Source organism: Alosa alosa, chromosome 1 (assembly GCF_017589495.1).
Source record: "Alosa alosa isolate M-15738 ecotype Scorff River chromosome 1, AALO_Geno_1.1, whole genome shotgun sequence".
NCBI lineage: Eukaryota > Metazoa > Chordata > Actinopteri > Clupeiformes > Clupeidae > Alosa > Alosa alosa.
The window spans coordinates 5,818,924-5,831,423 of NC_063189.1; the positions used below are offsets into that span (position 1 = coordinate 5,818,924).

General features: G+C 43.2%; 1 protein-coding gene across 1 annotated transcript in view; it reads right to left on the reverse strand.

Moving 5' to 3' along the window:
- The window catches only part of LOC125299147 (receptor-type tyrosine-protein phosphatase mu-like), a 171,775-nt gene extending 162,721 nt beyond the window's left edge, over positions 1 to 9,054 (reverse strand). Inside the window, 1 exon segment of the mRNA XM_048250301.1 lies at positions 8,531 to 9,054. Coding sequence (XP_048106258.1) covers positions 8,531 to 8,603 — 73 coding nt within the window. The 5' untranslated portion in view covers positions 8,604 to 9,054.
- Between the last annotated feature and the right edge of the window lie 3,446 nt (positions 9,055 to 12,500).

The window sequence follows — 12,500 nt, forward strand, 5'->3', positions numbered from 1 at the left end:
CACCGCAGCTCCTTCTCTCTTGGACTCCCTGGCAGCTCCAACACACACACACTTCTGTAAACATGCTTCACCACACCGCAGCTCCTTCTCTCTTGGACTCCCTGGCAGCTCCAACACACACACACTTCTGTAAACATGCTTCACCACACCGCAGCTCCTTCTCTCTTGGACTCCCTGGCAGCTCCAATCAACACACACTTCTGTAAACACACTTCTGTAAACATGCTTCACCACACCGCAGCTCCAACACACACTTCTGTAAACACACTTCTGTAAACATGCTTCATCACTTGTTATTATCAGTCTCGCAAGTGTTTTTTTTTCCACAACTTATTTTTTTTATTTTCATGTTTGTATTTAATTTTGAAATGGTGATGAAATTTGGCATTTAAATGACCTCTGTCTTCCCACTGCTCACCGCACTCCTTAAATCTGTTCATCACACCCACCAGCTATATAGTCCACACCTATAGACCACCAGCTATATAGTCCACCAGCTATATAGTCCACACCTATAGACCACCAGCTATATAGTCCACACCTATAGACCACCAGCTATATAGTCCACCAGCTATATAGTCCACACCTATAGACCACCAGCTATATAGTCCACACCTATACTGTAGTCCACCAGCTATATAGTCCACACCTATAGTCCACCAGCTATATAGTCCACACCTATACTGTAGTCCACCAGCTATATAGTCCACACCTACAGTCCACCAGCTATATAGTCCACACCTATACTGTAGTCCACCAGCTATATAGTCCACACCTATAGACCACCAGCTATATAGTCCACACCTATACTGTAGTCCACCAGCTATATAGTCCACACCTATAGACCACCAGCTATATAGTCCACACCTATACTGTAGTCCACCAGCTATATAGTCCACACCTATACTGTAGTCCACCAGCTATATAGTCCACCAGCTATATAGTCCACACCTATACTGTAGTCCACCAGCTATATAGTCCACACCTATACTGTAGTCCACCAGCTATATAGTCCACACCAAAGATTCTAGAACAGAGCAAGATAGATCAGTTACGTCATAGACATGAAGTACGCTCTGAGCCCGACAGGGCGCCATTTTGGTAAGCTCAGCGCAACATTTCATATACAGTTCCAATTCTATGAGCCCACCTGAACAGCTGTTTTAACGTTGCCAGCTGTTTTTTTTTTTTTTTACTAGGTAATGAACTGCAAGAACTGACAGTGTGAAAGGCCTAATTTATCTTTTTCCAAGTTTACACTGAATAAGGATAAATTCCCATTGAGAGACTGTATAGCAGGGGTGGGCAAACTGCGGCCCGCGGGCCGGATCCGGCCCGCCAAGCACTTTCATCCGGCCCGCTGAGCATTTCATTTGGTTATCAGGCTGCTCGCTATTTTTTTCCGCGATAGAGACGGCGTTGGTTAGCTTTACTGCAAACTGCTTTTCACTCTCCTTAGAGAACGTTTACAATGTCAATGTCAAAACATCATGTTAAATAGAGATAACATCATGTTAAACTAAGTTAACTCTTAGTTATCTCCTTTGCAGCAGATCTAACGTGAACATGGGATCCATTTAATTGGGAACGCCTGCACTCACTCAGAGGGGAGAGAGCCGCGGGGTTCCAGCTGGCTTGTCATTGTTGATAATTGATATCTCCTTCTTATAAGAAACTTTTAAAAGGAAATCATGAAGGCAGCAGTAGTTCCCACTACTGACCATTTAAAAAGTGTAAGAGGGCCATACTGTAGCGGGCAGAAGATCATTGAGAAATAAACGTGAATTAAAGCGACAGTGCACAATTTATACATTTGTTAAACAGCATAAAATTAGCAGTATTTTAAGCAATTAATATTTTAAAAGAAATATTTTGTCATACTAAATTATAGGCTATAAAAAATGTAATTTTTTTATGTGTGTGTCGTGGGGGGGGGGGGTGGTTATTGTGCGGCCCGCCGGCCAATTTTCAAAACCCAGTGTGGCCCTTGAGCCAAAAAGTTTGCCCACCCCTGCTGTATAGCCTACTGATAAGCTAGCTAGCAGGCAAACTAACTTAGCTAACGTTATATTATCACCATTGTTCTTTTTTCTACCTGTAGGCTACGTTAACCCTTTGTTCACGGCCTGCTTAAACACAGCACATAGGCCTAATAGGCTATTATTATCAATCACTAATAAGGTCAAGATTTCACTCAAGCGTCTGATGTAACTTAAATAAATGCAAATAGTTGGCCTAGGGCTAAACACAACCGTGCTTGACACTAATTATTATCGTTTTCCATGCAGTCAAAAACTCCCAAATTGTCCTGCTTGCCTATGTGAAATGCATATGACCACAGAAGTTCGTTTTCAAAAATCATTAGCCTATATACAGGCTGGAGCCAAATTAAAACATGTCTTTGTAAATGGCTTTGTAAATTATGCTACGTTTAATTAAAAAAGTGTTTCTTAGCGTATGCTTCATTCTCTCATTCCCTCTCCAAAATGTTCCTGTTCTAGGCTGGCCAAGTGCATGAACCCAGCATCGGGTGCTGCCACGACATGAAACACAATTGAGACAATAGATTGACCATATTGCACAACTGCAAAGCCTTATCATAGGCATGTTACATTCATGACATGAAAAGTGGAACTTATAGAATGAAAATGACAAATTACGCAGTCGGCTAAACATTTTAAACTTGCGCAAAACTGATGAACCCAGCATCGGTGCGTTGCATAAATTAAAACACAAATTGAAGCCGCACAGCTTGACCATTGGACAATCAAAACCTTTCCATAGGCATGCAACGTTTATGACATAAAAAGTGGAATATGAACGCATTTCATCACACCTGACAAATAAACGGGGCTGTGGCCGCGATTTGACTGATTTATTGAGCTCTCAGCGCAGTGCTCTGTTCTAGAATCTTTGGTCCACACCTATACTATAGTCTTCCCACTGCTCAGCTATATAGTGCACACCTATACTGTAGTCTTCCCAGCTATATAGTCCACACCTATACTGTAGTCTTCCCAGCTATATAGTCCACACCTATACTGTAGTCCAGCAGCTAAATAGTCCACACCTATACTGTAGTCTTCCCAGCTATATAGTCCACACCTATACTGTAGTCCAGCAGCTATATAGTCCGCACCTATACTGTAGTCTTCCCAGCTATATAGTCCACACCTATACTGTAGTCCAGCAGCTATATAGTGCACACCTATACTGTAGTCCAGCAGCTATATAGTGCACACCTATACTGTAGTGCACACCTATACTGTAGTCTTCCCGCTGCTCAGCTATATAGTGCACACCTATACTGTAGTCCACACCTATACTGTAGTCTTCCCGCTGCTCAGCTATAAAGTGCACACCTATACTGTAGTCCACACCTATACTGTAGTCTTCCCGCTGCTCAGCTATATAGTGCACACCTATAGTGTAGTCTTCCCGCTGCTCAGCTATATAGTGCACACCTATAGTGTAGTCTTCCCGCTGCTCAGCTATATAGTGCACACCTATACTGTAGTCCACACCTATACTGTAGTCTTCCCGCTGCTCAGCTATATAGTGCACACCTATACTGTAGTGCACACCTATACTGTAGTCCACACCTATACTGTAGTCTTCCCAGCTATATAGTGCACACCTATACTGTAGTCCACACCTATACTGTAGTCTTCCCAGCTATATAGTGCACACCTATACTGTAGTCTTCCCGCTGCTCAGCTATATAGTGCACACCTATACTGTAGTGCACACCTATACTGTAGTCTTATCGCTGCTCAGCTCCTTAAATCTGTTCATCACACCCACCGTCTGTGTTGCCCTTTCCACACGCTGCTCTCCTTTCCCAAATGACATCCTCCTTCATAGCTATTCATTAGTTAGCCCCGGTGGCCATGTTTCACTCATTACCATACACTCTTCAATGGACCCAAAAGGTGTGTAATTAGAGTGTCTGAGTTCTTTTCTTTCTGTCAGCGTTGGTCCAATCATCCCCCCCCCCCCCCCACACCCCGCACATACACACACTCACACACACATGCAAACACAACACAACACACACACACACACACACACGCACATACACTCACACACACATGCAAACACAACACAAACACTCACACACACATGCAAACACAACACAAACACAAACATCTCAGTGCCAATTACCCAGTCTGCATTACTGAAGTGTGGTACCAACACTGTCCACTCCAGCAGCACTGTCCCCAATGCAGCTGCATATGAAGCTGTATAATGAGGCATGTGCCATGAAACACATCCACACTTACAGTTTAGGTTGCATATTATGAATTAATCTTTAGTGTGCCACCTATGAGCCCATCAATGGCATTCTGACCACAACATTCAATTACGTCATCATTGCCAATATGGTTTCACAAGGTGCAAAACATACCAAGCCGACACCACCACGTATTCCACAATTAAATAAAGGTTACAGCAGCCTGACATGCTGTAGCCAATACAATACATCAAAGCCACTTCAGCAAAGAGGACATCTTAAAAAAGGATTACAACTGGGGGATCTGTGGGACAGCATGTTTACTGGCCTATTCCTGTTCTCCTGTACGACTTCCCGCACTACGGTTCAGTCGGAGGGTAGGGCGCACACGCACACACACACACACACACACACACACACACACACACACACACACGCACGCACACACACGCACACATGCACACGCACACACGCACACATGCACACACACACGCATACACACGCATTACACACACGCCAAGACGCTTTTTATGCACGCGACACACACACACACACACACACACACACATGCTATGGTCAGCCGAGGGACATGCAAGGAGGTGGAGTGACCAAACCGAAAAGCGGCTGGCCTGGCAGGTGAGTTTGACTGCCTTACCTTCATATCATTAATGTAAGTAATACGAGAAGTACATACCAGTTCATTCTTGCTTACCCAACAGACTATGAGACTATGTACATATGTCCTCGAGGCTGTGTGTGTGTGTGTGGTGTGTGTGTGTGTGTGTGTGTGTGTGTGGGCATGTATTTTCTTCTTGTTATTTTTGTTGTGTTTGGGGATATCTTCCAGCTAGCACAGATATTTAATTTCATTCTCCGCTGGCTTACACAAAGCCAGGCAGACACCCTTCTGCATTTGCCTGTTAACCAGCTTCTATTCATCATGCCGACAATAGCACCAGCTATCCGAGGGTAAAGGAGTTTTTTTTTGTTTGTTTTTTTTTGGGGGGTTGTCATGGAAGGAAATGAAAATGGGACATTTATATTGAAGCCAGATATTCAAATTGAGAACAGCTTAACTGTTTGAACAGATTATGTATGACTTAATCTTAGGCTATAAGTAAAGCCTATATGGTTGGACCATGACCAAGGCTACAGAAGTTTTCTCAGATTCACACATGATTTAACTAGAAGCTACAACGACACAGGTACAATACCAGCAAGAAAGGTTTTGTTATTGGGTTATTAGGGAAACCTGTACATCCAACACATACAACACAATTAATGCCTGGTCCAGTATGTTTGGTCAGAAAACAATAAGATGGTCAAGAAGATTTAAACCAAAGGGAGATCTGATCCATCCCTGTTTGCTTCAAAAATGCATAAAATGCATGTGTTCCCTTGCATACTTGGGTCCATCCATACAGAGTCGCCTAACATCATATTGTTCCTCTGCTGCCCTTTCAACAAGAAAAACAAAAACAATGCTTGAACGTTCTATTTTGTTCCCAATCTACTTCCGCTTCATTAAGATTAAGATAACATATGGAATGTTAAAATGGAAGCCTTGTGGGAACAACTATGATCTTGAAACTGTCAATAGAAAATGTAACTATCATAGAAAATCTGATTAGGCAGGAATTGTTATGGTCAAATGATATTGAATTATGCACAATGATGTTTGTATCCAGCTGAGAGCACTGGGTTCTGTAAGGCAGTGCTCATGGGTTGGTGGGACAGCCAAAACCATCCTTCTTTTGTTTGTTATGGTGTTTTCTGTGACGTGAATAGAAAACCGTTTGGCTTCCTAAGAATAATAAAGAGCGCCAAATCAGAGCATCTTTTGCATTGTCCTCTTTAACTCCTCATCAACACACATGATCTGAATTCTCTCTGCCTCCCTCTCTCTCTCTCTCTATCTCCCTCTCCCTCTCTCTCTCAAACACACACACACACACACAAACACAGGAGGGCATGGCAGGGGATAGATCAGGATGATTTGTACTTGGGGTTACATATTTACATGTGCCAAGTCATGCAATTAGTGTAGGAGTTATTGATGAGTTTCAAACAGGGAGCAGGATAAGCCCTGGGATGATGCATCTCTCTCCACTCAGGCTGCTTGCCCACACACACACACACATATGTATAATGACTAATATGAACACACAAATGTGCACATCAACACACACACAGACTTTTTCACATATATGCAGAAACCCAAACACATACATCCACAATGAAAAATAGACGCCAACATTTCCAAGCAAGTGCCAACTTAGTTGTTGGTACATATGCACACTTCTGGTGATCAGGATCAAACTCTAGACTCATATGTCATATGCTGCACCTTGTCACCCTCATCAGCCCCAAGGCACAAACAACTTGCTATTATTATTAATATTATTAAATCACACCACACTCTCTGATGACTATTTGTTCAAAGAGCTGATCTCAACTAGGTAGGGTCATTATTATACTAGGATGAAGACGCAAGATTATGTGAACCATGCTGCCCTCAACAGGCGATTATTGGTAGGACACCATGAAAATGAGTTGGACAGCGCATCATTTATGCATCTGAGCACAACGCAAAGCTTTAGCACAAACTTTTATGGGGGGAGGGGGTTTCTTAAACGAATACAGGACAGTTGCAACTACTAATATGAAATTAAATAAGAGCGATGCTGAAAACTCCATGAAATTCCATAAACAGGCCATGTCAACTAATCACAGTACATAATAAAATATTCAGTCGAAATAATGAATTCAGCAACATATTGAACTGTGCAAGGTCGCTAGAGCCATCATTTCTGATTTATCGGACGCACTTGTAAAGTAATGCAACAAGAGTAACTGCTCTGACGAATCGCACACTGGCAGGACGAGCCCCGGGGCGCGCATTTACAACGCATCCCTATCGATTAGTGCGTGGATAATGTACCCATAGAGTTTTAAAACTCCATCCCGTGGACAGGGAAAATGACCCCTTTTAAGAGCACAATGAATCCGTTTCGTGTCACCTCCGGCGCAGTGGAGAGAGCCAGGCCATTTGCTCGCCATCTCGACAATGCCGTGTAGCACTTGCGAGTTTACTAATGAGGGGCGTTCATGACCCTCATCTGTAGTCTGGCCCGCCGTGCCAAGTGATCCAACCAAAAAAAATTGGTTCTGTCGGAAAAGCAGCCTTCAACTGATGTTTAGAAGGAACTATAAATAACCTAATGGACACCAAAAGTGGTTCGCGCACATCATATTTCTCCTTTTAACAAAAGACCGACCACTCTCTGAACATAATAACCAACAAGAAACACTGTTTTGAATGGAAAAAAACACACTAGTATTCAGAGCAAAATGTAGCAGTGTTGCTATGCCCTACCCGCTTCTATTGAAAGTTCTGGTGCGCGCAGGGTTCCGACACAGGACTATCACTGCATGTTAATGTCTCAGAGGCGTCTTACCGTGGTTACACTTAACTTGGAGTAATCTACAGCCACAAATCAAAAGCAATTCCCTATATACCACACCACCAAGAAAAGCAACATGATATTTGTTTTGATATTTCAAATATTCCCATTGATATTTGTGACCACATAATTACAAAATCACCGTTGTGTGAATCTAGGCTAGTATATTAACGATTGAGGCACGGTATGGGCACAGAAATCTCTCGGAGGAGCCCGTTTCTTGCCAGTATATTTTATAACACGATTCCTTCGTGTAACAGGTTTGCGATTTTTTCACTAATTAAATGTTCCGTTTTTTACTCCTGGTGTAAAATTACAAGGAAACAGTAGGTTAAACCAGTCGTATGAAGTCCGTGTATTTGAATGCCATGCTATGCAGAGCTCGCGATGGACAGTTTTCAAACTCTCAAGTCATTCCAAGACGCAACGCGGTCGCGTTTATAAATAGGAAAAGGATTGGAAGCAACCTTATAATTACGAGTCCCTGCATCCACAAAGGAGACGACTCGCCGAGAGCACCCTATCAGCTAGACTGGTTAAGTTAGACGAATTGAAACTTTGAACACGTAACTCAGCTTAAACAACCGCCACATCGAAAAACTAACATACAAAAGACGTAAACATGAACTAACGTTATTGTTTTATCCTAAATAGAACCAGCGATATTTTTGGTTAAGTATAATTGTGTGATGAAATATCCACTGACCAATTTGTTTGAATCGAGGGAAAAACAAAACTGGAGGTGTGCGTTCAGGACCGACAGGAGCATGATTAACTCCGCAACCTAACAGATTTCACTGTATCAGCCAGCGGATACATTTTTTAACCTCACCTTTGAACACTTGTCCCCTGACCGAGACCAGCAAACTGACAGCAGTGAAGAAACAAGTCAGAACTTTATCCATCTCCGTAGCGTCGGAGGTTCGCCCCAAACGTGGGGGTAACACGAGCAACTCTTCACAGGTGTCTCCGTCCGTGTGCTAGGTTTCTTCCAGTTTCTTCCGTCTTCCAGCCCGGACCTGGTGTTTAACGTTAACCGTTATCTCTCTGTTGCCCCGGAGTACCTGTGACCGACTAGGCTACTTACGACTCTACTCCGACTTCAAGATTTCCAGGAGGAGCCTTAAGTCTTTAGTCAAGCAGAAGGAGGTCGCTTTCCTCTCCGACAGAGGGTGTCTGCGAGCTCTCTGAGCTGTAAGTGCGCTCGTTCTCTGTCTCGCTCGCTCGCTCTCTGTCTGAGAATGTGGGCTCGTGCGGCGCTGTATCTGAATGCACAGCTGTGAGCTCAGTCTGAGCGCGGGTATTTGCCTGACTGCAGGCGGGAGTTCACTAAAACCGTTGGGGCTACTAGGCTGGTGATTTCTGGAAAAAAAACTATGCTTAGATACTAATGGCATTCTGTTGAAAAACAAGCTTCTACATTCTGATTTTTTTTTAATGACCCTGTGTTAATTATCAGTTCTCTATGAGACATTAAGCTGATTTTGGATGGGGCTCTAACCTGTGAATTTCAATGATCCCATCCATTGCCAACCTAGCTACTAAGGAAAAGACACATGGACTATTCAACAAAGATGTTATGATTATGTAGCCTACCACAGCGACTTTCCCAGTGCAGCCGATAGGATGGCACGTCTGGTCCGCTGTTGGACCGTCATCACCTTTAAATAAACGTGTGAATAAAAAAAAAAACAAAGAAAAACATAATGTTATTGTGAACGAAGATTATAGATTATTGTAAATGAAGGAAGAAGTCTAACTGAATATATTTTTTAAGTGTTTGTAGGCCTACCACAATTGGAAAAACGTTTGTTGGCAACCTGCCAATGGGCTGCTGAAAAACCGGTGGGCAAAACACTAATAGACCACCAGATCTGCCCCAGTGGTCCGACAGTGGTCCAGTTGATTGGCCCTTAGCCTACTTACTGCTAGAAGTGGTTTAGTTTGACTGTAAAAGTAATGATACCATCGTATCAATAAAGATAAGCACTAAATAGAAAACAGATAGACCTGTCAATGTTCTAGGTCTACTGTATGTATTGACAAAGAACAAAGGGGCACCTATGACTCTTGAACCTTATAGGCTTATAGGTGTACTTGGCCAATGCTGAGAGGTTTGTGTAAACTAACCTCAGATCCAGAGTCACTGCAAGGATCATCAAATCTTCAAATCACGAGAGGCAGGCTACCAACACATCCAGGAGAACTAAAGGGAAAACACATCCAGAGGGAACTAAAGGGAATGAGATTATAGTTGAAATAAATCCAGTCCTATAGCCCTACCTTGTCATTCTATAACCTATAACATTTCGTGAAGGTGTGTTTGTGCGTTAACAACACATTGTCAGAATTATGATAGCAATTGACCTGGTGCTCGCTAAATCATGTTTCAGCACCATGGACACCTCATCTGCCCTATGCCTGCACTGGTTTGGCGCTTCTCCTTTGAAGACTTTATTTGTGACTCATGAATGAAATCTTAGTATGATTTGCTTTGTTCATTTCAATCGTCTGTGTGAACCTTAATACTAACACTACACACAACTTTAATCCTTAATGGTAACATTACGCAAAGGTTTCACTGCTAATTAATGCTATGGCTATAGCTATCGCTAACACTAACATCAAGGCTGTGATAATTAGGAAAGTTTTACCATTTCAAATAAGAAAAGAAAACTTATGTAGCTTGTAATGTTAGGAGGAAAAATATTTTCAAAATTATTAAACTGACAACATTTTAGCCTTCCACATTAGTGTATCACACTATGCATGCTTTTTTACCTCAATATAACAGCTTAGAAGTAATTGTCATGGTAAACAAACTTAAGGAGTGTGCACCAAACATGCAAAAAAGAGCTTTGCAATTTCATTTTTCCTTAAAGGTGCTCTAAGCGATGCCATGCGTTTTTTAGGCTAAAACATTTTGTCACTTACTGCAAACATCACCTAACAACCGCTAGCTGTCTGTGTCAAAACGCGATCTCTGTATAAAGTATATATGATCCCTTGAGGGAAATGTGGACAGCCAAGCTCCAAAAAGCTCCAAAAACGGCAACAAAAACAACCTGGGCAAACCTAGCCCATAGAAACACAACAAACTGTTCCAGCAAATCACAGACGAGATGTGCGTTTAGGAGAGTTTCAATTGCATGGGAGGGAGGGGGAGGAAGTAGCGAGCTAGCTCACTGTTTTGTTTGAAAGTCAACAGAAGTGACGTTACCCAGCATCGCTTAGAGCATTTTTAACATAGCACAATATTTTTAAAACAGGAGATTTAACACAGTCCTCTTGCCCTCCATCAGGTAGGCCTAGGCATTACGGCATTGCTTACAACTTCAGCAGGTTCAGTTTAAACTGTTTGGCTTATGTTGAAAACAAGCTACATCTAAATGAAGGTTCTCCAAAATGATGGCTGTGTCTGGCAGAAAGACTGTAGTACCTCTGATGATGGTTGGCTATAGGGTTAGGGTAATTAGATTAGGAAGTTAGATGGTTTTGTAGGCTATAGACCTAGCTGACTATAATGTTAAAGTGATTAAAACATGTTTTAATAAATGCAACACTGTCGGTGGTGTTATAGGCTATAGAGTATTGGCTAAAATAAATAACACCAAGAATTACAGTAAATATTTCTGGGTCATATTACCATTTACAGAACTTTCACTACATGTCATTGGATCAAACTAGGCCTACTCATTTGTCTGCAGCTAAAGCCATGACTTTGTGTCTTCTCCCCACCCTCTCCATCCAACACTGTTCCCCACCATCCCACCCTCTCCATCCAACACTGTTCCCCACCATCCCACCCTCTCCATCCAACACTGTTCCCCATCCCACCCTCCATCAACACTGTTCCCCATCCGTTCCCCACTGACCCTCTCCATCCAACACTGTTCCCCACCATCCAACACTGTTCCCCTCCACCCAACACTGTTCCCAACACTGTTCCCCTCCATCCCACCCTCTCCATCCAACACTGTTCCCCTCCATCACTGTTCCCCACTCCCCCCCTGACCCTCTCCATCCAACACTGTTCCCCACCATCCAACACTGTTCCCCTCCATCCAACACTGTTCCCAACACTGTTCCCCTCCATCCAACACTCTTCTCCACCATCCAACACTGTTCCCCTCCATCTAACACTGTTCCCCTCCAACACTGTTCCCCTCCATCTAACACTGTTCCCCACCAACACTGTTCCCCTCCATCACTGTTCCCCACCCCCCGCTGACCCTCTCCATCCAACACTGTTCCCCTCCATCCAACACTGTTCCCCTCCATCTAACACTGTTCCCAACACTGTTCCCCTCCATCTAACACTGTTCCCCTCCATCTAACACTGTTCCCCTCCAACACTGTTCCCCTCCATCACTGTTCCCCACCCCCCCTGACCCTCTCCATCCAACACTGTTCCCCACCCCCCCACCCTCTCCATCCAACACTGTTCCCGGGGCAGTTCTCTCACACGTGACCTCAACACACCGGCTGAAAGACAGTTTGCAGGGTAAATTATGGGACAATCCCAGTATTACTATCACTTTGACAATTGATCATTGGATGCCATGTGAATCCTTAAATAAACACATAAATATGCTAAATTATTTCAAAAGTACTGCTGTTTTTCGAAAATGTGCATTCAGACCACGGCTTGCACTGACAGGTGCACCATCATGTAGGGAGAGCGAGGCAATGTCACACCAGTGTCATAACAGATTGAGTGCTTGGGTGACCGCCCTGGGACAATGGAATGGTGTGTGTGTGTGTGTGTGTGTGTGTGTGTGTGTGTGTGTTTGTGTGTGCGT